Below are 26,484 nucleotides of genomic sequence, written 5' to 3' on the forward strand. Positions count from 1 at the left end.
CAGTTTGATAAATCTCCCCCATTGTCTGTGTGTATATGTTTGATATTTTTGATATCACAATTTAATAACATTTTGCAAATTTTTTTAAGATTCTATTTTACTCACTTTTGGTTATAAAGGGCTAAGTTTTAACCTAGCTGTGAGCACCTTACTTTTACTTTGAGCTGTCATCTGGCCAATATGTGTAGTCCTTTATCTCTGAACTCCTGACAGCACATAAACACTTATTCAAGCCATATTGTTTTTAGTTTGATAAGAATTGGGCTACAATGAGTGTTTATGAGCTATGAGGAATCGGAGATAAGTTGCTTGGTGACATTGCTGCTATTCTGCAGATGCCAGGTGTATCTGAGCTTGTGGTGGGGGGGGGGGGGGGGGGGCAGCAGTAGCAATTATTAAGGAAGTGAAGAATCGTGTATTATCGAGTAGGTGACTTTGATTACAGAGCTCACGATGGATGACTTTACTTTCAGTGGCATTATACAGAGTTTCACTTTATAGGCTCCAAAAGTTTCCTCCCATTGTTTTAGGGTGGTGAACTGGCAATTTATTATGAGATGGAAGAAGGTGAAAGTCCATCTTCACGTGGAATAGTGGAAGTGTGTCCAGACAGCCACCGGTAAGATCCAGCAATATCTAGTCTGATATACAGATTTGTAACAGAGCTGAGAAGCCATCATGTATGACACTTACAAGACTGACACTGGAAACTATATATATATAAATATATATATATATATATATATATATATATGTATATATGTCTCTAGTGTTTAGCAAATCATAGTATCCGAAGTCCATATTTCAGGAAAAATTTGATTCGCTACAAAGCTGAATTTCCTCATGCTTCATGGTAACGAATAGGGTTGAGCGCGTACCAAAGTGCTCGGGTGCTCTGGCGAACACATCAGTATGCTCGTGTGTTCTACCGAGAACAATGGAAGTCAATGGGAGAACCCCAGGCACCCCTTGCTCAGAAGAGAAGAGGGTGTCTGGGTCATAAAAAAAGATTAGAAATTGATGAAAACCCCATCAAAATGGTTTGGAAATAACATTACGAGGATAGCTGGATGCGTCTTAGACTCCTGTTATGTACAACATACAATAAGACAACCACACAAAGCCAGGTATGTGCAAGCTATCTACCCATGAAACAGATAACAGCCAGCATATCTTACAATGGCAGCCTTGTGCACTATGAGATATTCCAAACCAGCTCTCATCTGACTGAGAACCAGTAAACCTAGGAGTTGTCTAGGAGTCTAAGATGCATCCAGCTATCCTCTTAATGCTGTTTCCAAACCATTTTGATGGAGTTTCCATCAATTTCTAACCTTTTTTTGTGAATCAGACACCCTCTTTTCTTTAGAGCAGGGGGTGCCTGGTTTGATGCTCAGGTCTCCCATTGACTTTCAGTGTATTAAATTGCACTCAAGCACCTGAAGTATTTGGCGGAGCATAGCGATGCTTGAGCCGAACAGCAGTTTGGCCGAGCATGCTCGCTCAACCCTAGTAACTAATCAATTTTTCCTAAAATGATGGCTGAAAGTAAAAAAAAAAATGATACTCGCCTCATACACTTGATCGCAGTGAGGCTGACCACTACTGTCTTGATTAAAGAAAACCTGCCAAAGGACTTGCGGCAAGCATGATCTCCTCACCACATGATCACGTTGGGCTCACCTACCCTACCTGGGTCAGTGATGCCCTTGATCTACACCACTTCAATGTCTGTGTGCACAGGATACCTGCAGACTTCCTTCTTCCACCTTTAGCCTTCCATAACTCAGTCTGATGACCGGTTGCTGAGTTAGCTTACTATCGGCTTCTGTGATGACTCTCGCTCATCGAACAATTTTATTGGCTCCCTTATGAGGTCCCGCTTAGTAAATCAAGTAACACTCTGAGCAACTTTCCACAGACCACACTGACAACCATCTCCCCCACCTCTGCAGAAATGTAAGCCTGTCTAGGCTCTAAGTTCATTATATGCCAATAGAATAGACCCCAGGTGTAATTAACACAGAGGCCAGTAATGGCTCCAGTAGGCACCACTTACAGCCCATTCGCACTCCCACCTATTGGTGTCGAAACCAATTATTTTTGCTCCAACCACTTAAACTATGGCATAACATATAATGGTGCCAATACCTTCACTAGCATAGTACTGCGACAGAGCCAGTGCTGCTGTAGATAATTTTTCCCAAAGGGAAGGCACTTTAGCTCTGCCAAGCACCATGGCCTGCCCTCCAACCACCTATTCAGCCCACAAGGTGCCCAAATGTAGCAAAGCATCACACACGACAACACAATTTGTCTACTACCCACTCAGCACAGCATTCATACCGCATACACAGAACATACCTATTAGACAATGACGGTATGGCACAAGTACATTCTAACCTGTCACTCAAACATCAGATGATCTTTCTGTGCTTTCACCTTTCGTCAGATGCGTCTCACAGCAGCTGAGAGATCCTGCAACTGATCACTTCAAGTCCTTATGCCGCTACAGCATCCTTGGCAGGCAGATTTTCTTGGCAACTCCATGCCTCAAGCATATTTCTTGCCCTTACCAAAGTAGAGGTAGCCATTACATACCCCGTGGTATAAACTACAACCCGCTGTACTTCCAAGAAAACATCCCTATCTACAGTATATGTCCTCTGATCTATGGAGGCTTCTAGTGGTGACTGCTTAATACTACAAAACAACATAAGGTCCCATGCAGTCCGTGGGCTGTCTAATTCTTTTTTATTTTTTATTTTTTTTGTGTTGATCTATGGTCGTCACTTTGCAAAGATATATTATAATTTTACAAACGGATGCAGAAAGCACACAGTTGAATATGTCCTATACTTGTCCACAAAATGCAGACCACAGACCCACTGAAGTCAGTAGCTCCGCAAAAAATGCGGATGCAACTCTAACGGTATCTGTATATTACAGATCCACAATTTGCAAATCCAAATAGCAATAATGGGCACTAGTGTTTGTCTCCCATAAAGTACTTTGTACTCATTTTTTCATTGGTTACTATTTATTTACTCTGTTACTAATACATTTCTTCTGTTCCTTCAAAGAATTAAACGTTTTTTTGAGAAGCCTCAAAAAGGAGAAACCAGCTCGAGAATGGCCAGTGTGGTCTTCTACTGCTTTCAGAAAAAGACACTGCCTACCCTCCAGGATTTTCTTAACAGCTTCCCCAAGACAGAAGACAGAGTCCTGGGCAGATATATGGTAACAATGTGTCAATATTACATCTATCTGCATTCTATGAATTTCTACTTAATGACTTCACTTTTCTGATCCTGTTGAAGGAATGGCTGATAAACTGTGCAGAAGTCCCTGTGTACGGGATGAAACTGCCCACCGGCTTTCAACTTATTGGACAGGTGGTGAGTCTGCAGTATAGCTACATGTGTTTGCACTGGGCCCTGATGTGGATCATGCTGGAAAAACTTGAGTATTTTCTGGAATAGAATTATATATGTCCAGCTGGTTATAAATCTTGTATGCTGTAGTATGGACCATGCTGGTATAACTTGGGTATCTTCTGACATACATTATTTGTACAGCAGGTAAAAATTAAACACTGGTTATCATGTTGATGTTGTAATATATTTAATAGGGATTGCCAGATTACACAAAATGGCTGGCTCACTACTCTGCAGTAAAAAGTCAGCCACGGGTCAAGGCGATCACTTGCAGAGCATATGCCAGGTAAGGAAACATTAGTGAATCTTTCCTAGATACAGTTATGAATTAAGTTCACTGTAAGCTGTTCCCAAAGCTCTCCCCTCACTTCCAACATTGCCCCGTCAAACAACTTCTATAGGCAACACCACCTTTGTATGCTAGCATTGACAATAGGGTGGTACTATTCCATGTCAAAGGGCTGTGTAACTATGTACTGAGTGTCCAATCATCACAGACAATATCAGACTACCTAGGGACACATTCCATTGACAAGGGGAATGGCCACTCGCAGGTGTCAATTAGGCCTGGGCTTCCTGGAAATATCTGGAGAGTTGACCTTATCTTTGTAAATCCAGTGACTCACAGGTAACATCCCTGATTGTGGACATTTTCTGTTCTTTTCTTCTCTTTCCGGCCCAAACCGCTATGATGACTACTCCTGACAGGATTTGCTGTCAAGGCAGTTTTGACCCCTCACTTCTGCAGCCATCCCCAGCCTTTCTAGCAAAACAAATACATTCAGACCACAGACCAAAATCCAGGATAAAAACAGAGACATGAATAAATACAACCCCCCAAACAAATGCAGACCCAAGGACAGACCACCCAAAAAAAGACCTTATAAGTACAGATCTAGAGCCCCAAAATATATTCAGACCCCTAAATACAGATCAGGGCAGACACTAAATTCACACAAAAAAGTTGGAAACTATTACAATCCCCAAACCAGACTCCTATAAACAAAAACAGACTCCTGAGCAGACCTTCAACCAGACCCCCCTAATATTCAGATCTCCAAAATCAGGTTCCTTAAATACAGAACTAGGGCAGACCCTCTAAATAAATTCAGATCTTAGACCCCTACAGGCTGAGGGCAGACATCCTAATCTAATACACGCCGCATACCTCCTAACTGTAGATCCTAGACAGACTAGACTCCCAAAACTAATGCAGACTCCAGAACCAATACATTTCTTATGTGCATCTCACATTCAACTTCTCTGCTTTCTTGTGGCTTCAGGGCCTGCAATGATTATGTGACCATGGGTAGGGCTTTCTGCAGGTTATGCTGATAACGGCACAAACTCGCTATGTGCATCAAGTCATGCGGCCAGAGATCATTGAACTGGTTTTGTTTTTGCTACACTTTGAAATGTGCATCATGTACTTGGGCACCCATGTTATTATCCACCATTGCCTAGGAGTAACTACATTTTCTGAGATCGGTGGCAGTTCATTTGCAGAGACTCGGCAAACCCTCTGTTAATGGTCCTTTAGTTCATTGTCAACTGTTAACTTTTTACTTTTCCCCCCCTCTCCAGAATTGGGATTATTGGAAACCCTTCAGATGGATATTATGGGAAGACCATTTCTATGACCATCTCCAACTTTTGGGCTGAGGTCACGATCTCCGAAAGCAAGAAGCTGGTAAAAGGCATTGGGGGCATTCATCATCCCTGGTAATAATAGATTTTTCAATGGGAATAACTTTAGCTTTAATCACTTTTCCCATGAGATAAAAGTCTGTGGTCAGAATCTGAGCGGTCATCCTCTTATCCTCATCATAAGGAGGTTTTTAGACTAATAAGTGTTGGCTAAGTGCAAAATATGCAAATCTGCCCTTTTATCAAAGCCCAATGAATCAGCACCATTATAAACCCCTGAGAACAGCAGCTACCTCCTGGGGGAGGGGGATGAGGAGTTGACATTGTTGCATTGTCTCAGGGTTGAAGATTTGGGGCTTGCGGTAGTGAAGTCCTCATTTACCAATTGCTTTCAGCCTGGTTCAAAGCTTATGGCTTAAACCGGCCTCAAAGTGTAATGAGCGCAAATGGCTTTTTACATGATGAAAGAATTGTAATTAGCTTTAATGGGCTCTTCTCCTGCTCCACACACAGCACATTACTCTTTTCAGACCCGCATCGATCACATGATTGTCTTTTGAAATTTGCTAAATTCTGCTTTTCCCTTCATCTGAGAGATGCAGTATTTATCTATTTCTTATGCTTCCAACCCTGAAGTTGCAACTTTGTTTTACAATGTGGGTCTTCGTGTGGCGTCTATAATACAGGAGCTTCTGATTCTTCCATTCCGAGAGGTCTCCAATCTGTGGCTCTCCAGCTGTCACACGTAGCCCTGTTCTCCATGTCATCATCACCTTAGTGGAGAGATCACTGCTAGGCATGAGCGAATCGACTTCTGATGAAAGATCCGAAGTCGATTTGCATAATACTTCGCTTGAATACTGTACGGAACAAACGCTCTGTACAGTATTAGAATGTATTGGCTCCTATGAGCCGAAGTTATTACTTTGCGAAATCTCACAAGACTTTGCATAATAATGTCATAAATCAATTTCTACTGTAACAAACCATTTCCTGAACTCTGGTTCGGTTCCAAGTAGTTCTTGAATAGCCATCTGCCAACCTGCATCAACTCGGCCTCCGGAAGGCCGGCCCTAGCGGGCTCTGTGGCAGCGCCGATTCAAAAGGGATGCGTACCAAACAAACAGGGTCGTAGCCCGCCAGGTGCAACCATCTTTTAAAGAGGGGATTAAATTGGAACTTGGTAAGGGGGGAGAAATCCTGGTGGACCAAGAAATTATAACTGCCTGGGCGCGCATCTTTGTATTCGGTGACCAAGCGAACCGGGCACTCTGAGCCCGGTACCTGGTGCAGGGGGATCCATGCACCTCTGCTAAAAATGTCTGTTTTAGAGCGACTGATTCGGAGCCGTACCGACATATTGTCCAGAGCTATATCATTGGGGAGGAGGCCACTTGGCTTGTTGCGGGAAGGGGGCAATAGGTCGCCAACCCGGAGGGTGCAAAAAAAGGAAAGGCTAAAGCAGGTTGATAACAGGGCCACCTCGAAAGGGGAACTGCAAACCGCAGAGCAGGCAGCAATTAAACAACAAAGCAGCTGGTAAGAGACTGGCCACCGGCATTCCATGCAGACATACTCCTTGCGCCAACCTCAGAAGGCCTGGGTAATCACAAAAGCTTTCGTAACATCAGGCCAGCCAAGAATACGTGAGTGGAAGGCAACCCCTGATAACCTGCGCTGAGCTACCGAAGCGGAAAAATGCAAGTGCAATAAAAATTTGATGGTAACCTGCAATCAAACCTCATGACATCAGCTGTTCTCCACCAACTGCCAGAGGTGTTGCGGACACAGCATGCCATCCGGATACACTCCTGGGAGGAGGGCTCTGAATTCCTGCCAATAAAACAGAGAGACGGCATCAGCCGTAAGGTTAGAGGTGCCTGGGACATGACGGTAAATAAGTAAATGTTCTGCTCCAAACATATCACTAAATGGTGCAAGAGGCTAAGAACAGGCAAGGTAGAGGATGACAAACCATTAATACAATGAACAACGCTCAAGTTATCTGTCCAAAAGCAAACATGATGGTTAGCCAACCTGGGGTCCCAAAGCTCCACAGCTACGATAATTGGAAAGAGTTCTAATAACGTCAGTTTTTTGCAAAACCCCAAAGAGGGCCAAGGAGAAGTGCACCAGTCGTTGACGAAAATGGCTCCAAAACTATAGGAGCCCGAGGAATCTGTAAACAAGGAAAGTTCCGGATTGGTGTGTTCGCCCGCCATGAAGCAAGTATGGCCATTGTAGGAGGAAAGGAAAACCTTCCCATACCCGTAAATCTGCTTTTAAGGAGCTAGTAATGCAAATATGGTGATGGGAAGAAGTGGCCCCGCGGGTGGGAAGGGAAAAACGACGGGAAAAGACTCTGCCCATGGGCATGACCCTGCAAGCAAAAACCAACAAACCAAGGAGGGATTGAACCTGTAGGAGTGTGGCTTTCCAAATTAATAAAAAAACCTTGGATTAGTTGTAGCAATTTCTCAAGTTTGTCAGCGGGCAGGCAGAAAACCATTTCACCGGAATCTATCTTGATGCCTAGTAGTAACGATAGTCATGTGAACAGGCCTTCAGTTTTGTCGGGTGCTATTGGGATCCCGCACAGTTTCATAAAATATAGGAAGGTGTTTAACAAGAACTGGCAACCTTCCGCCTCCCCTGGGGCAATGAACAAAAAAAAAATCGTCTAAATAATGGATAATGGAACGGGAACCAGTTTCGTATCTAACAACCCACTCAAGAAAGGAGCTGAACATTTCGAAGTAATGGCAAGATATAGAGCAGCCTATGGGAAGGCAAGTATCGTAGTAATACAGACCGTCCACACAACAGCCCAACAGATGGTAGCAATCCCGGTGAATCGGGAGAAGGTGGAAAGCTGATTCAATATCTGATTTCGCCAGAAGGGCACTGCGGCCCCTTCTCTGACCAGGACAACAGCTCTGTCAAAAGACACATATGAGACCAAGGCGTATTCCGGTGGGATAGCATCATTAACCGAAGTGCCCTTCGGGTGGGAAAGGTGATGTATAAGTCGGAACTTGCCCAGTTCCTTCTCGGGGACTACACCCAGGGGAGAAATCCGTAGGTTGTGGAATGGCAGGGAAACAAAGGGGCCCACCATCCTACCCATAGCAACTTCTTTAAACACTTTATCCTGGACCAGCTTGGGGTGATCCTTGGCCGGCTTGAGGTTGTCCGAAAAAACAGGATCTCTGGTAAGGAGAAAAGGAATGAAAAACCTGAACGTAAAACTATAAAACGCAGCTGAGCGGAAGCCTGTTTATTGGGGTACAGATCGAACTAAGGCGCCATCCCGGCTATAGTCAACGGTGTCTTTGGGGTCACCATGGGAGTTTTGCCTTGGGAACGAGGACACTGAGCGGCAGCGTGTGGGCCTCCACAAGTAAAACACTTGTGTTCATACTTGCAAAGTCCAGAGAATCTGCGATAACCTTCGTTAAATAACCAACATGCCCCCGGGCGTCGCATGGCCACTGGCCCCTGGGAGGACAGGACACTGGAACCGGTGGCCGCGCTGGGAAAGGGAGTTCTTTGTGACATGATCAGCCACAAGAACACATCGGTCGCCTTAACCCCCATCCAATATCAGGTTGGAGGGCCAAGCAGCAACGTAATTCCTAGTCATATCTCCACCAAGCGGGTCCGCCGTCTTGGTATACAAAGAGCTCAGATAAAAGAGCTTCAGGATGCCGCTGACCCATAATGCATCCCAAGACATAAAAAGCTTGGAGCTAGTTATTCATAGTTTTAGCGACTCGAAGGCGTCGCTCTTATGGCTTCTTTATCAACCGTTTGCTGGTCAACAGTTACTAAAGACCAAATGTCCACATATTTGTTAGTCCATATCTTTTCCTTAACCTCCTCGACCAAATGAGCCCGCAGCGGGTTGACACTACAAAAATAGAATCCCTGTTAATGCTCTCCTGGACTGGGGGTGGTTTTTTAGAAGGCGGAGGAAGGGGAGGCTGTGGAGAAGCAGGGTGCAATTTTTCAAGGCGACCTCTGAACCCCCGGTACCCGCCCCCCAAGCACCCGTGTATGAAAACTCACCGGTAGATTAAGTCAGTGGAGGTATCGAGTCGCTGGAGCCGGGTCTTGCCGTGTCGGTTGAGAAGCCAGACTGGAGGCCCTGGAGGGTTGATTAGGCTCCTGGCTCTTACGTTTTGGATGTGACCAGCCTCCACGGATGCGCCCGACAAAACATCTGAGGACGACGGTGAGCGCCATCTCGAGGATCTGGAGAGCCGACTTCTCCCAGAATCCCTAGAACGGTGACGTGCCTGGCGAACAGTGATGACTCCTCCTTCTGGCTCCCCCGGACGAGGAGGAAGGAGAGGGACTACGTCGCCTATGTGACCTGGCGGGAGGGGGCTGGGAAGGGGCTGGCAGTGCAGACTGCGTGGGGACACTGGGCACTGGTTGAGGGGGATGAGAGGCCGCTCAGAGGCTGAAGAGGAGCTGGCCTGTGCACACATTATTGTATTTACTGTGCTCTCTGTGGCGCAAGAGGACAGATGCGCTGGAAGACAGAGAGCAGAAGGAAGGGGTGAGGCCTGTGCGCAGCGCTGCGATGGCCATTCCTCCGTTGATGGGGAGGCCACAGTAGCAGCGCGGGCTGCATGCAAGGAGCCGACCAGGCACGGAGGACTGTGGTCCTGACGGGTGGAGGGGCGGGTGAGCCGAGATCGCCGGCCCCCCACTGCAGGAATCGGGACCAAAAGGCCCTGCGGTGCGGGAGGTGGGAGTTCGGATACAGCAGCTTGAGGAGGAGGAGGGATGGCGTCACGCTCAGAAGCAAACGCAGCCAGCCACCCCCCTCCAACTGAATTTTCACCAGGAGTGCCGACATCAAAGGGTCACCTGCGGACATCTTGACACCAGGTATGTGTCAGGAACAACCGCTGGCTGGCCAAGGGAGGGATACAGGAAGGAGGAGGTTATATAAACTGTGGGGGCAGGCTCTCCTGAGCACATGAAGGGGAGGGGCAGCACATAGCCCTGTGGAGCTTTAACCCCTGCGCTGCTGAAAACCCAGTCTAGTGCTGGCCCAGGCCACCCACAGGCTCCAATCTCCCCAGGAGGGACAAAGAGGGGGGGGCACAACCAAGACAGATGAGGAGGAGTGGGGGATCCCAGCAGTCCTCGACCCCCCTCAATATCCAGTCAGGGGCTCATCAAAAAGTCACGGTGCTCTTACCTGGATACGCTTGACCCCAGGCATTGTCTTCCGAAGCAGTAAAAGGGGAAAAGTTAACTTGGGAATGAAGAATAAATTGAGTCTAGACCTTGTGATTAAGTTGAAAAGCAGCTTTACTTTGCATAAACATTTCTCCAAACGATTTACAGACTTTATCTTGGTTCCAGCAGGCTTTAGCATTAAAACTGTGGCAGGCAAACTCCTCTCTGCTACATCTGTTGCTCTCTGGCTCTGCTGTACTGACAGGCTGGCTATAGAACTCAGCTTCTTCTTTATGCTGTACTTCACTTTGTAGTTTGTCTGTCTCTAGATTTGTCCAGGGAAAACTCCTCCTGGCTTCTGAGGATTTAAGCTGTGGCCTCCATATCCAGCAGAGTTAAAGGTGCTCTAGCTAACTTGATTTGCTTAGCTGGATCACGTCCAACGGCGACGTGCCTAGCCCATGCTTCCTTCCCCTAGCAGGGGGTAAGCTAGACTACTCTAGAAACTGGTCCCACCCTTTCTGCAGGAAGTGGTACTCGCACACTCCTCCACAGAGGGGGGTTAGACTGGAATGAAAAGCTCCATTCTATGTACCTGTAGCTCTGCCATGTTTTCTGCCACCTGATGGTGAACCAGGCACATTACACATGAACATAAACAGTTACAAAATAGGAAATGCACAGTGTTTAGACCTGAAATAAATACACATAATAACATGAGGTTAACCAATAAAGACAGTAGCGGGGTGCAGAAGTGGTAACACCTCATTCACACGTCAGTGATTTCCATAAGTGATTGCGAGCCAAAACCAGGATTGGAGCCTCCACAGACATAAGGGATAAGGAAAAGCGCCTGTTCTGTGTTTAGAGCCGCACCTGCTTCTGGCTCAAAATCACTGATATAAATCACTGACCAAAACAATGATGTGTAAATAAGGCATTACTCTGGAGCGGGCTCCTGTCACATCCTTTCAGTTTCCTGGTGCTACAATGTCATTTTAGTCTTCTGTGCTTTATTAAATCAGGTTTTGGTCCCTCATCCTTTAAATGATCCAACAGAGTTTGGCAGTTTGCGGGATCTACATTACATCAGCAGGAAAGAGGGGTGAGTGTGATCATCACATAAATTATTCTTATTACAGACCAGTAGCACCAATCTAGTCTGATTCACTGCCGACGAGTAGGTGCGCAACACAAATATTGCTCTGTGAGCACCCAGAATAATGCATTGTCCACCCCCTACTGACAAAGCAGAACTCCTGACCTAATCCTGACTAGGATCAGTATAAGGCTAGGTTTACATCTATATTACGACATTCCGGTAGTCTGCCAGACACAGCGGGTCCTATTCACTACAATGGGATCCTTCAGGTTTCTAGCAGGAATACGGTCTATCTTATTGGAAAAAAAACTGTAGCGGCAGAAAGTCTGCATTCTTGACGGAAAACCAACGAATCCTAATATAGTGAATAGGGATCAGGCAGTGTCTGGCTATGCCAGATACGGCAATGTCATTACTCTGCTCCTCTGACGGACCAGACTGCTGGAATGATAAAACAAGGCAGATGTGAACGTAGCCTAACTAAGCCTTCCCAGTAGCAACACTAGCCCATCAGCAAACAGAGATTTTGGAAATGGTGAGGAATTATGTTTTTTTTTTGTTTGTTTTTTTCTGGTGACTTTTCAGAATAAACATGTGTACAGTAAATGAGGAATAAAACTATATCTGGCCATTTTATGACTTGTATTTTTCACCAGTTTCCCCTTCTGCAGATCCCTAATTGTCAGTTTCTGCTAATTGGTAGAGATTAGCTGTTATGATGTCTCCCATACACAGTGATGAGATCTGCTCTCTTATCACTCTGTAGTGGCTGCTTCAATGTAGACAGAAAACGCACTAGAGCCAGCACGATCTCAGTGTATCTCTGGCTCTGTCTTCCTGCATGAACAACTCCTTCTCTCCTCCTATGATGGACAGCATGGACCTGAAGCCCCAGTGACCTGGTGATCCCTCTCATCTCTAAACACAGATTTAGGCTTTGAATTGAGCCCAAATGACCACTGCAGAAGACTGTAGTAAAATTTATTTAAAATATGTTTGCTAGTACTATTAATTTATGTAGTGTTTGAAAATATAGTGTGCATTTGCGCTTTGGCTGCACAAAACTGAAAAATCCCATAAATATTTAATAACCTAACACTAAAACTTAAATGGGTGGTCCACTTTTTTAACAGGTTTTGGTAACCCAACCTTCTCCCACCCTGTAACCTACCTGTGGAGGAAAGAATACTTACCTACTCCCGACCGTTCCGTTTTGGCTCCTGTGGTCCACTGCTGTGTTCTTTGCACTGTAGTACTGCTTGTCATATTTGGGGATGGGCTGGGCTCACGTGCGCTGCTGCAGCCAATTACTAGCCGCAGGGGTGACATGTTCCCCAAGCAGCATGTTGCCCAGCAACGTGCGACTTGGGAGAACATCAATGCTGTGGCAGCTCATTGGCTGCAGTGGCACACATGACCCTTATCTGTTCTGGAAGTTAACAAGTCAGACTAAAGTGCAGTGGATTCAGAGGTGGACAGAGCAGTGGAGAATATGCTTCCCTCCACGGGTCAGATGGGGGGAAATGACCAAAAAACGGTTAAAAAGGTGGACAATCCATTTAAAGTGTTTTTTTAGCCTACAGATATTGATTATTTGTCCTCAGGATAGGTCATCAGTAGAAGATTGGTGGCGGTCCAAAACCCAATATTCCCACTGATCAGCTGTTTCTAGAGCTACGTTGCTGGAAACTATACAGGATATGGAGTGGAAGCAGAAAGCTCTGTACATTATGCAATTTACGGTGCTGACGTACTGAAGATCAGCTCCAATTCACCAATCTGAGCAGCAGTACCCGACACAGTCACTACGTGGTCAACACAACCTTTGGTTTCCAACTTTGTACACTGTACATAGTATAGTGGTAGCACAATACAGCTGATGGATGGGGGTGTCGGGTGTTGGACCTCCACCAATCTTATACTGATGACCTATCTGAGAATAAGGCATCAGTATCTCTAGCTAAGGCAATCCCTTTAAATATTTATTTGCATATTTATTTGTATTTGCTTTGACAATTTCCATTTTGTGTCCCTTCCTTCCTGACTGCCAGATACCTAGGAGGGCTGAGACTTCTACAAGCCACCTGCAAGAAGTTCTATCAGTTTTGCTCTGAGAAGGGGTAAGAATCCGAATAGCCAGAATCCTTAGCCTATAGAGTTGTGGACATGTGCTGCTAGATCGCCTCTAGCACGTCCACAATACAAATTTTCTATAGCTGTGAGTGCTTTTATTCAGTCAGAAAACCGATTTTATATATATGCAAATTAGGCTAGTAAGGAGCCTGGAGGCTATTACCAACATTTCAGGACCCCAGCCACGCCCACTGTGAAGGAGCCCAGCACCGTCCTGCATCCTCCAAATCTCCTCTTTTGCTCCCCCGATGGGGGAAGTGCCATAATCTCGCGCATGCCAGCTAGCGCATGCACAGTTCCTTCCCTGAGGCTGATGCCAACACAGGCGTGGTTTATTGGTTTGGGGGTGTGGTCGGTGAGGTCCGGCTTTCTGAGGTGAAGTCAGTGAAGCCACCCTACCCAGTACACTGCTTACAACTTGGTGTAGTCAGCAGAATACAGCGACCGTTATGGACGGGAACACGGCGGGAGACCTTCCCACGGCGCCAATGGCACCGGTCCAGGACCCAGCTCAGGGTGCGCCAGCGCAAGGCCAACTTTCCCCAGCACTGCTGATACAGCTTGCCCCCGCCATTGCTGCCCCAGTAGGGTACATCCCTGTGGGGCACTCTTGCGTCATCTGCCAAAATTTGATGGTAAAAACATGACGTTGCAGGACTGGACTGAAAGGGTGCGAAAAGGGGTTAGAATGTGTAACCTGACCCCCGAGCTGCTGGCAGAGTTTGCGTTGGGGTCTCAATAGGGTGACATCAGACAGACAGTGATGGTAAGGCCCGAATCTGAGAGAGACACCCTAGAGAAAATATTCTCCCTGCTGGAGAGAGCCCAGAGGGGGCTTGCTAAAGTAGTGCAGTTGATGAGCCACCTCTTCAACCGGCCACAGCAAGAGGACGAGACCCTGATTCAGTACTCCAACACCCTACAGGAGACGTTAAATTAAATACAGTAGCGAGACCCAGAGGCCATGGAAGCCTTCCGGGTGGTGGACCGGCTAGTACGAGACCAGTTCATAGTGGGGCTATCCAACGAGTTCTTATAGGACAAATTGCAAGAGATGACCTGGACAACGGCCGACATGATATTCTACAGCGTCTACCTAGCCGCCATGGAGAGAGAGGAAGAGCACGTTCCTGTAGCGGAGAGAGTAGTGAGTAGCACCCATGATACAGGAGGCCGGTCGGAGTCTGAAGACTCAGAGTCGTTAAAGGATGTGGTCCTGGCCCTGCGGACAGAATTGAGAGAACTTCAGCTGGAAGAGTCCCAGATGAAGGCAGGATCACCCCGGCCTCCAGAAATGACCCCTGCACCCCACGCCCCTCCACCCAGGATAACTCAGCTGGGGCTTGTCAAGAGAGGGCTTGTCGACAGTAGTGCTATATGGCCAGAGAGTGCCCAGAACAGATGAAGTCCTAGCCAACGTTAAACTTCCGACCAGAGGCTAAGCCCTATGCGTGAGGAACACGACCTGTATGCCAGCAACCCTGTTATGAAAGCTGAGTTGGAAGGCCAGAAGGTACGCTGTCTAGTTGATACAGGGTCAGAGTCACCCTTATACCTCTGGAGTTCTTTGAAAGAACTTTAGACATATGATGGGAACGTCATCAGGCTGATGACTGCCAATAACAGAGAGATGGAATTCTGAGGGATAGTCTGGATGCGGGTCCGACTGTTTGGGCAAGAAGGGGGTCGTGCTGGTGGACCATTCGTCCCAGAGAGGAATGGAAGTGGCGTTAGGTATGAATGTGCTGAGAGACCTAGACCATTAACTCTATGCCAAAGAAGGGCCGAAGTATTGGCAAAGGGCCACCACACACCGGCCGATCCAGAAGGTTCTACAGCAGATGGTGAGGAGCTGTAGTCTTCGAAAGAGCAACATGTCCGGTAAGCCCATTGGACACGTGAAGGTGCCGCGGAGGACACTGGTGAAGATCCCGCCTTGACAAGATCAAATATTGATGCTGCCGGTGGGGGCTGGACGACAATGAATGGACTGGATGTCCTGATTGAGCCTGATTACCAGGAGCAAGCGCAGACTCACCCACTGGTAGGCTGGGCCCTCACTATTGTGAAGGATGGATGTGTGCCTGTACGCTGCCTCAATGTTGAATACCTTGATAACAATGGGAATACCTTGCTGGCCAAAGTTTATATGTCTGAAGGGGACATCCCTCGACGTAGTGGCTTCACACTACAGCCAGATAGGAGATCAGCCTGGACCTATGCTGTAGAGGTCCATCAAAGGGAGACCCCAACAGTGGAGTGGAATGGTCGAGTGATCATGGCCTGGATGCTGCAAGACCCTGACTTTAGGACAACAGAAGTTGCTGGAAGACACCCTTTAGGAATTTCAGGAGGCGTTCTTGAGACATGATAAGGACTTTGGGTGTGCTTCAGCCATCCAGCACAAAATCTCCACCGCGATGCTGTGCCGATCGGGGAACGTTACTGGCAAATCCTGCCCAAAATGTTCCAGGAGGGGAAGGACATGGTGGCCAGCATGTTGGAAAACCAGGTGATCCAGGAGAGTCAAAGTCCTTGTGCTACTCCAGTAGTCTTGGTGCTGAGGAAAGATCGGAGTCTCTGGTTCTGCGTGGATTATCAGAAGTTGAATGACCAGACTATCCGGCTTGCCTACCCCCTTCCGCGGATTGTGGAGTCGTTATCCGCCCTGAGTTATGCAAAGTTCTTCTCGACTCTTGACCTGGCCAGTGGGTATTGGCAGGTACCGGTGGCCAAGAAGGACAAAGCGAAGACTGCATTCATCCTACCTATGGGACTCTAAGAGTTCAACTGGATGCCGTTCGGCCTGTCCAATGCCCCGGGAACATTCCAGCAGTTGATGGAGCACTGTTTAGGAGACCTCAACTTCGAGTCGGTATTGATATACCTGGACGACATAGTAGTGTTTGAGGCCTCCTTTGAGGATCACCTCCAGAAGCTGCGACAGGTCCTAGGGTGGCTGCGAGACCATGGGCTCAAGATCAAGCCCAAGAAGTGCCAACAGTTTCAACAGAAGATAGAATATTTGGGACATTTGGTCACCCAGTAGGGGGTAAAGCTGTCCCCCAGCAAGGTGGAGGCCATCCAGAAGTGGCCCGAGCCGCGTACACTACAAGATGTGCGTGCAGGCATTCGTGGGACCTCCCCGCTACTACAGGAGGTTTATACACAAATTTGCTCATTTGGTAGGCCCGTTAAATGAGTTATCAAGGGGCACTGCGGGGTGCCCGAAGAAGCATCCCATCGAGTGGGGACCCTGGCAACAAGAGGCCTTTAAAGCAGTGAAGGAGGTGCCGACCAGTGCCCCGATTCTGGCTTATGCGCGGTTCGACACCTCATTCCTGCAGTACACTGACGGAAGTCTATATGGTCTGGGGTCCGTGTTATCCCAAGTCCAGGATGGACGTGCCAGTGTCATTGCCTATGGCAGCCAGTCTCTGAGGGAGTCGGAGTGCAACCCTGACAACTATAGCTCCTTTAAATTGAAACTACTGGCACTGGTGTGGGCCATGACCAAAAGGTTCGCAGAGTACCCGACAGGTGCAGAGGTGACCATGATGGACAACAACCCGTTAGCACATCTGGAGAATGTCAAGCTTGGTGCGCTTGAACAGAGATGGATGGCTTGCTTTTCTAAGTACCAATACCAGATCAAGTTCCGGTCAGGGAGGGAGAACGGCAACGCCGACACACTCTCCCAAGTCCCTGTAGGGTTGTCAACTCAAAGTGCCGATGAAGAGCTAGAGGACACTGAAACTTATGACCTTGGTCGATTGCCCATGTTCCAGGACATGGAAAATTCAAGTGGGCTGGCGTCCCGGATGCCAATGGTTCTGGGAAAGACGTTGGCTGATTGGGAGAGGGTCCAGAATGGCTGCCCAGACCTGTGGAAAGTGAAAGAATGGGTCCAGACTAAGATCTGGCCTTGGCCAGAAGAGCGGGCCCGACTGACTCCAGAGGGTCAGAAGTTGTTGAGGCAGTGGGATAATCTGACTGTTACCCAGGGCCTCCTGTGTTGGACCATATACTTGCAATCAGAGCTGCAGTACTGGCAACAGATTGAAATCCCCATGTCATTGGAACTAGAGGCTGCCCGGGAAGCCAATGAGAGGGGTACCAATTTCGGAAGCGACAAAAAATTCAAGTGCCTCCAACGGCTGGTATACTGTTCAGATTTGGCAGACATGGTGTTTGAGACATGTCTTAAGTGTCGGCCCTGTCGGCTGAGTAAGAGTACTGAACAGCGGACTCCTGTCCATGCCATCCGGACCTCCGTGCCCCTAGAGCTCCTTTTGATCGATTATGTACAGATTGGGTAATCTACCTTGGGACACTCGTACTGTCTAGTCATGACAGATCATTTCACAAAGTATAAGGTGGCTGTACCCACCAGAGACAAAACGGCAGAGTCAGCCACTGAAGTGGTCTGCAAACACTTTATACAGGTGTTCAGGTGCCCACAGAGGATACATTCGGACCAGGGGGCATGTTTTCAGGGTACTCTAATGAATGAGCTGTACCAACTTTACGGGATCGAACGTTCCCGCACCACCCCGTATCACCCCCAGGTTCAACCACACCTTGCTCCAGATGCTGCGGACTCTGGAGGACAGCCAAAAGTACCTACCTGAGCTGATGTGGGCCTATAACCGGGTACACAGTACCACCGGATACTCCCCACATATGCTCATGTTTGGGAGAGCCAGACGGGAGAGTGAAGATCTCTACATGCCCGATCTGATGAAGCCATGACAGAGAAATAACACTGCATTGGGTGCAAGAGCACCTCCACTGGCTGAGAGCGATCCACAAGGTTGTGGGAGAGTGCCTGAGACAAGTGGTACACCCTAACCCAAGACCAGTGCAGAGGGATGGGTATCCCCCGGGTGATCGAGTGATGGTCAGAGCCATTCGGCCATCTGGGTAGTTGGATGGGCTGTGGGAGGCGGTCCCATACACGGTGAAGAGGAGGGTAGACCATGCCATCCCGGTCTGAGGTAGAGCCAATAGGGATTGGTGGGCCCTCACAAAACTTGCACCATCACATGTTGAGGCATTGTAATTCTGATGAGCCCTTGTACGTGGAGGAGATGCCTCCTCCTGCTCAGAGTACAGAGGAAATCCCCTTAGGGGAGGAGGAATGGTGGGTTGTCCCTGCACCGGTACCCACAGAGGCTCTGGCCATGTCACGTTTGCAACCAGGGAAGGTGTTGAGCAGTCAGCAGCTCCTCCTCCCTTAGGCTCAGAAGCACTGGGGACGTCAGGCATATCACTCTGCGAAGGTCAACCAGGCCCAATGCTGGTGTGCCCCCAAAGCGCTATGCCCAGGATGAGTTTCTATGGGGAGGGTTGCCGAGGACAAGAACCTCTAGTGGGGTGGTATATGAGATGGGGAAATGTCTGAACACTGTTTGTGTAAATTAAGTAAAATGATCTGGACTGACATTCTGCTGTTTAGCCGCAAGATGCCGCTGTTTCCTAAACACAGATAACCGAGTGCATATTTTCCATATTCACGAGAGGTGGAGCTACAAAGTCTGAAGAAGAAAGGGAGCAGCCATCTTAGAGGAAGCTGAGACTGAGGAACTTTGTGAGGTGTGGGAGTATACTTCAGTGACCAGAGTTGCAGCTAAGTAAAGCTGATTGTGTTCAAGACCCTGATCCTGTCCAGAGATACGAGGATTGCTTCCAGGAATGCTGATGAGAGCTGAGGAGCAAAGCAACATACACTGCAGTACCACATGCTCGTTGGAGAGGGATTTGTTTGGTTCACAGTCGCCAGAGGATGCAGAGCAGACCCGGGTCGGTAAGATCGTGCACGCACCTCATTACAGTGTTGGCGCCTAGAATCCTAGAGACTGAGACCAGGCCTGTAGTTAGTTAGATAGGGTCTCTGTTTGTGTCAGGCCACAAGTGTTGCTACTGTTCATTGCAAGGACTCCACACTGAAGTGACATTTCACACTGGAGAGCTGATAGACCTTCCCACCAATTCAAGCCAGGCTGGCATTTTGCTCAGAAGGAATACTCAGGCACGTGCTACAAGACCAGTTATGTGAGGGGGCATACTGTAGAGCACTGTAAGATTGTAAGCTGTTGTGCTGCACCGCAGGCTAGCCCGTACTACACACCCAAACAATTGTTCTTGATTTTTAGGGTAATAACTAGTGTTGGACGAGCACCAAAGTGTTTGTGTGCTTTGGTGCTCGAGTAGAACACTTCCCGATGCTCAGGTGCTCTACAGAGCACCCAAGAACAATGAAAGTCAATGGGAGAACCCAAACATTAAACCAGGCACCCCCTGCTCTGAAGAGGGGAGGGTGTCGGGACTTTAGTTCAGCTTCGGAGTCCCTGCTCTGACTCTATATATAACTATGTCCATATATGGAGTCAGTGCTTGGGGACTCCCAGTGTATTTAAATCTAATTTAGCCTTTATTTCTGAAAAGTTTCTGGTGGGACTCGAACTCACAACCTTCTACATTACAGCCAAGAATCTTATCCACTACACTATAGAGCTGCATGGCCAGTTACTTAAAAAAACAAACAATTAATAAATAAAAATATGAGACTGGCCATGCAGCACTATAGTCTAGGGGTTAAGATTCTTGGCTGTAATGTAGAAGGTTGTGTGTTTAAATCCCGTCAGAAACTTTTCAGAAATAGAGGCTACATTTAATTTAAATATATATATATATATATATATATATATATATATATATATATATATATATATATAAAGTTTTATCCACATATATTTACATATATTATATATTTAGAATATACAATATATTATTATATATGTAAATATATTATGGCTAAAACATCAGTAGCAGTTTCCCACATATTATGCATTCATATACAGTACAGACCAAAAGTTTGGACACACCTTCTCATTCAAAGAGTTCTTTATTTTCATGAATTTGAAATCTTAGAGAGGGCTCACCCGCTGCTCCAGAATGGTATGGGTGCACCTGCAGGAGGATTCACCCAATCCTCTAAGTAATTAAAAAAAGCAGGTAACAAGTAGGGCACACCAGACACTTAATGCCACACAAAGAGTTAATTTGCACGTTATTTATTAGATGTAATACATATGATGAATTAATATTAATAATTAAAATGCATTAAAATACACAAAAATCTAAAAACTTGAAGATAATTTAAAAAATTAAAACAAATAAAGTCCTTAAATATATCCAGTGATGAATAAATGAAACGTTGTAAATATAGTAGTCTTTTTTGAGAGTTATTATAAACTCGCTATTTGTGACCGGAATCAGTCAGTACGAATCCCTAAGAGGATTAAATCCTTGGATAGTAGTAACGGTACCGCTAACTTTTTTTCACAAGTTTTTTACTGCCTATTTGCAAAATGGCCCGAATTGGTGTACTCACTATTTCAGTTGGTATCAGGCTTCTTAACCTCACTCGTGGCGTCCCACGTGCAGTGAGGATACTGTAGGCAGAAGTAAATGCGGTTTAACTTGTTGCGGTAAAATGTTAAAGTTGTTTCGGGATCCTCGGTGGTCAGATGTTAGCTGCGCTGTTTTCAAGGTGCGCTGTTTATGAGATGGTCTGGTCACTCTAATCTTCGGTGCAGTGACAGTCCAGATTTGCAGAGTTATACCAGATTACCAATCTCAACAGCAAGTATCCAGCTTTCCTGAGTGTCAGCATAAAAGAACACCGATCCCTTTCTTCAAGCGCTTTTTATCCTCGGGTGCCGTATTTGTTTCTCATGGGATTAGTTTACCAAATTGGTAAACTAATCCCATGAGAAACAAATACGGCACCCGAGGATAAAAAGCGCTTGAAGAAAGGGATCGGTGTTCTTTTATGCTGACACTCAGGAAAGCTGGATACTTGCTGTTGAGATTGGTAATCTGGTATAACTCTGCAAATCTGGACTGTCACTGCACCGAAGATTAGAGTGACCAGACCATCTCATAAACAGCGCACCTTGAAAACAGCGCAGCTAACATCTGACCACCGAGGATCCCGAAACAACTTTAACATTTTACCGCAACAAGTTAAACCGCATTTACTTCTGCCTACAGTATCCTCACTGCACGTGGGACGCCACGAGTGAGGTTAAGAAGCCTGATACCAACTGAAATAGTGAGTACACCAATTCGGGCCATTTTGCAAATAGGCAGTAAAAAACTTGTGAAAAAAAGTTAGCGGTACCGTTACTACTATCCAAGGATTTAATCCTCTTAGGGATTCGTACTGACTGATTCCGGTCACAAATAGCGAGTTTATAATAACTCTCAAAAAAGACTACTATATTTACAACGTTTCATTTATTCATCACTGGATATATTTAAGGACTTTATTTGTTTTAATTTTTTAAATTATCTTCAAGTTTTTAGATTTTTGTGTATTTTAATGCATTTTAATTATTAATATTAATTCATCATATGTATTACATCTAATAAATAACGTGCAAATTAACTCTTTGTGTGGCATTAAGTGTCTGGTGTGCCCTACTTGTTACCTGCTTCTTTATTTTCATGACTATGAAAATTGTAGATTCACACTGAAGGCATCAAAACTATGAATTAACACACGTGGAATTATATACATAACAAAAAAAGTGTGAAACAACTGAAAATATGTCATATTCTAGGTTCTTCAAAGTAGCCACCTTTTTGCTTTGATTACTGCTTTGCACACTCTTGGCATTCTCTTGGTGAGCTTCAAGAGGTAGTCACCTGAAATGGTTTTCACTTCACAGGTGTGCCCTGTCAGGTTTAATAAATGGGATTTCTAGCCTTATAAATGGGGTTGGGACCATCAGTTGCGTTGTGGAGAAGTCAGGTGGATACACAGCTAATAGTCCTAGTGAATAGACTGTTAGAATTTGTATTATGGCAAGAAAAAAGCAGCTAAGTAAAGAAAAACGAGTGGCCATCATTACTTTAAGAAATTAAGGTCAGTCAGTCCAAAAAATTGGGAAAACTTTGAAAGTGTCCCCAAGTGCAGTCACAAAAACCATCAAGCGCTACAAAGAAACTGGCTCACATGCGGACCGCCCCAGGAAAGGAAGACCAAGAGTCACCTCTGCTGCGGAGGATAAGTTCATCCGAGTCACCAGCCTCAGAAATCGCAGGTGAACAGCAGCTCAGATTAGAGACCAGGTCAATGCCACACAGAGTTCTAGCAGCAGACACATCCCTAGAACAACTGTTAAGAGGAGGCTGTGTGAATCAGGTCTTCATGGTAGAATATCTGCTAGGACACCACTGCTAAGGACAGGCAACAAGCAGAAGAGACTTGTTTGGGCTAAAGAACACAAGGAATGGACTTTAGACTAGTGGAAATCTGTGCTTTGGTCTGTTGAGTCCAAATTTGAGATCTTTGGTTCCAACCACCGTGTCTTTGTGCGACGCAGAAAATGTGAACGGATGGACTCTACATGCCTGGTTCCCACCGTGAAGCATGGAGGAGGAGGTGTGATGGTGTGGGGGTGCTTTGCTGGTGACACTTTTGGGGATTTATTCAAAATTGAAGGCATACTGAACCAGCATGGCTACCACAGCATCTTGCAGCGGCATGCTATTCCATCCGGTTTGCGTTTAGTTGGACCATCATTTATTTTTCAACATGACAATGACCCCAAACACACCTCCAGGCTGTCTAAGGGCTATTTGACCATGAAGGAGAGTGATGGGGTGCTGCGCCAGATGACCTGGCCTCCACAGTCATCGGACCTGAACCCAATCGAGATGGTTTGGGGTGAGCTGGACCGCAGAGTGAATGCAAAAGGGCCAACAAGTGCTAAGCATCTCTGGGAACTCCTTCAAGACTGTTGGAAGGTGACTACCTCTTGAAGCTCATCAAGAGAATGCCAAGAGTGTGCAAATCAGTAATCAAAGCAAAAGGTGGCTACTTTGAAGAACCTAGAATATGACATATTTTCAGTTGTTTCACTTTTTTTGTTATGTATATAATTCCACATGTGTTTATTCACAGTTTTGATGCCTTCAGTGGAAATCTACAATTTTCATAGTCATGAAAATAAAGAAAACTCTTTGAATGAGAAGGTGTGTCCAAACTTTTTTGGTCTGTACTGTATAATAGAGGCTAAATTATGTTTAAATACACTGACTCGAGCACACAGCGAACACTGCAATATGCCGAGCATGCTCATCCAACACTAGTAATAACAGGTAAGGCGTGGCTGTATAGTTGTGCCCGCCAGTAGGTAAATTACTGCACTTTCCTCCGGCTTCCATTAGAGGGCGCCACGCTGTGCAGCACAAGGGTCTCAGCCTTCGGGCTGGGTGTATGTAAATTTATTGTATGTTCCCAGCATTTGTGGTTGTGCTCATTGACACATTTAAGTAAAATACTGTTTTGACAAAAGCTGGTGTTGAGGTTGCTTTCCTCGTTCGTGACTTCGCTGTATCCTGGGGATCCCACCCCGGTACACGGCTTACAAAGGGAAGGAACACCATGCATGTTCGAGATTATGGCGCCTCAACTGTGTGACGTCAGGGGAGCAAGGAGGATGAGGGGTGGTGCTGGGCTCCTGAAATGTTGGTAACGGCCTCCAGGCTCCTTACTAGCCTAATTTGCATATATAAAATCAGTTTTCTGACTGAATAAAAGCGCTCACAGCTATGGAAAATGTTTATTGTCTACATGCTAGTGGCGATCTAGCAGCACATGTCCACAACTCTATAGGCTAAAACTAGCTTGACAGAATCCCTTTAAAATCAGAGAATTGAAGAATTTCATAAAACAGCAAGAGATGCATAGTAATAAGAGATAACTCACTGATACCCCACTGCTTCTGTCCTGACGCTTATTGATGCTTCCCGTTGCCACATGCAGGAAATGCCAGCCCAGCCAATCTCTGGTTGAGGTTAGTCCCCACCACTATATAAACATTTCCTGCAGCAGTGATGTGCCACACATACATGTGACTGCTGCAGCCAATGATTGTCCTAAGACTACAGAGATCATTGATGGCTGTGGAGACCACAGGAGAATTTGTGCTGAAGCACTGGGAAATTTAATAAGCGAGTATTAGTTGTTGTTTTTTTTTTCTTTTTTTCTTTTTTTTTTAGAACATTTCCTGCTCTTGGCTTAATGGGGTTGTCTCATTTCAGCAAATGTCATTTATCATTTATAGTAAGTTAATACAAGGCACTTACTAATGTGATTGTCCATATTTTCTCCTTTGCTGGCTGGATTAATTTTTACATCTCATTATACACTACTTGTTTCCATGGTTACGACCACCTTGCTTGCACACTATTGTAAATAGGGGTTGCCCATGCACACTCCCACCATCCTGGCCACTGAAGAGCTGGCTCCTTTTCCTATAGTGTGCAAGCATGACCATTGCTGCTGGACTGCAAGGTGGTCATAAACCCTCGATACCAGCAGTGTATAATCTGATGAAGCAAGCCAGCAAAGGAGCCAATATGGACAATCACAATACATTAGTAAATGCCTGCTATTAACTTTCTCTACATGATAAATGCCATTTGCTGAAGTAATTGTAAGGGAACATAATGTCAGCCATATTATTCCCTATTTTAACTGCACAGCTAGATGCATTTCACTCAGAAGCAAGGGGCCTTTCCCTTACTTCCAACTAGCTTTGTTTTCAGCTCTGGAGCTCGCAGAACAGATAAGGAGCGGGAAAATCACACTTAGACACACGGGACACGCTTGCTATCTTCAGAAGCAGGGTAGAAGCAGTTCTTTTATCAGGCTCACGATCTTAGCTAGGTCTGACAGGTTCTCACTTCCTCTCAGACATCTTCTGTGTTGCTGTTAGCAGGGACAGATCTTGCCTGACAACAGACAGTGGATTGCAACTTAGGTGGAAGTGAGACCCCTAGTGGCCATGACTTTACAGCTTTATTTAGGTGGATGAAGGCATATGTTTTAAATGAAGTGATTTAGAAATTTTCTAGTTACACTATTATCTATTAAATGAGATAAAATAAAAGTACAGTGATTTTTTAAAAATCTTTTTAAAATTTCTTACAGCATTGCACTGTCAAAGCAGAACTTTACCTTGAAATATAATGTAAATATTCCGCGCCAAGTGGTGAGTGCACTTATTTGATGCTAATTATTTTTATATCCGTTATTTATTATTTCATGCAGCTGATCCCTCCTGGTCTCTTCAGACAGCACAGAAATCTCCATATGAAACTCTGGGTGATGTGGGGGACGCCGGGCAGTAATAACTTGCTACAAGACACTCACTGAGGGGGCAGGACTTTGACAACCTTTTTTCAACCATCGCTGCCCTCTCTGAACTGCAGCAGCTTTATAAAGAGGAACTGACACCTCTCCTGAAATGTCTGTTTTTAGAAACTACTTGCATTCCCCCATGTAATAACGTTCTAAAACATCTATTCTTATGACTTTGTTGGGAGGGGGGGTCGATGCCCTATCTGACACTGGCTGCTCTCATTGGATAGTATCAGACTGTGCAGGGACACGCCCCCAACACCCATCTGCACCTTCATGGGAAGCTGCTAGTAATTTTCCCAGGGCTTTTTTTTCTCAGAGAACAGGTGGTGGAACTCGCCCCCCTCCTCCCCTGGCCACGCCCCTACCCACCCCTAGGACCGCCCCCTAAAACCGCCCCTTTAGAGAACAGGGATGCAAGTAAAATTTGGTGGGGGGGCTATAAAAGTAAATGTATGCAATTAAATAAAAAGCAATGCAGTAAAATGTGCAAAAAAATTGGAATACTTACCAAAAGTAAGCTCAGAGACATTTCCTTTTTGCACATTTCCTAGTCCACACATGGCCGGCGCAGCCTGGCCTGGCCCCTTCCTTCCCGGTTCCTGTTCCCCTAATTGGCCAATTCAATATTTTTTAATTAAAAAATGAACTAAATGAAAAATTACCTTTTTTTCCTTTTGTTTTCTTTTCCTGCCTGGTGCGCTCTGCCTCCTGACTCCTGCTCGTGCTGATACCCACGACACTAAACT

The 26,484-nt window shown here is 46.0% G+C and overlaps 1 protein-coding gene across 3 annotated transcripts in view; it reads left to right on the forward strand.

The window, feature by feature from the left end:
* Positions 1–26,484, forward strand: part of LOC122928768 (probable glucuronokinase 2) — a 113,281-nt gene that overhangs the window by 29,057 nt on the left and 57,740 nt on the right. For all 3 annotated transcript variants that reach the window (XM_044281958.1, XM_044281957.1, XM_044281959.1), the window contains 8 exons: positions 531–619; positions 3,084–3,240; positions 3,321–3,398; positions 3,632–3,723; positions 5,022–5,127; positions 11,306–11,385; positions 13,434–13,502; positions 25,526–25,586. In XM_044281958.1, coding sequence (XP_044137893.1) covers positions 531–619; positions 3,084–3,240; positions 3,321–3,398; positions 3,632–3,723; positions 5,022–5,127; positions 11,306–11,385; positions 13,434–13,502; positions 25,526–25,586 — 732 coding nt within the window. The remainder of the gene's footprint in view (positions 1–530; positions 620–3,083; positions 3,241–3,320; positions 3,399–3,631; positions 3,724–5,021; positions 5,128–11,305; positions 11,386–13,433; positions 13,503–25,525; positions 25,587–26,484) is intronic.

Source organism: Bufo gargarizans, chromosome 2 (genome assembly GCF_014858855.1).
Source record: "Bufo gargarizans isolate SCDJY-AF-19 chromosome 2, ASM1485885v1, whole genome shotgun sequence".
NCBI classification, from domain to species: domain Eukaryota; kingdom Metazoa; phylum Chordata; class Amphibia; order Anura; family Bufonidae; genus Bufo; species Bufo gargarizans.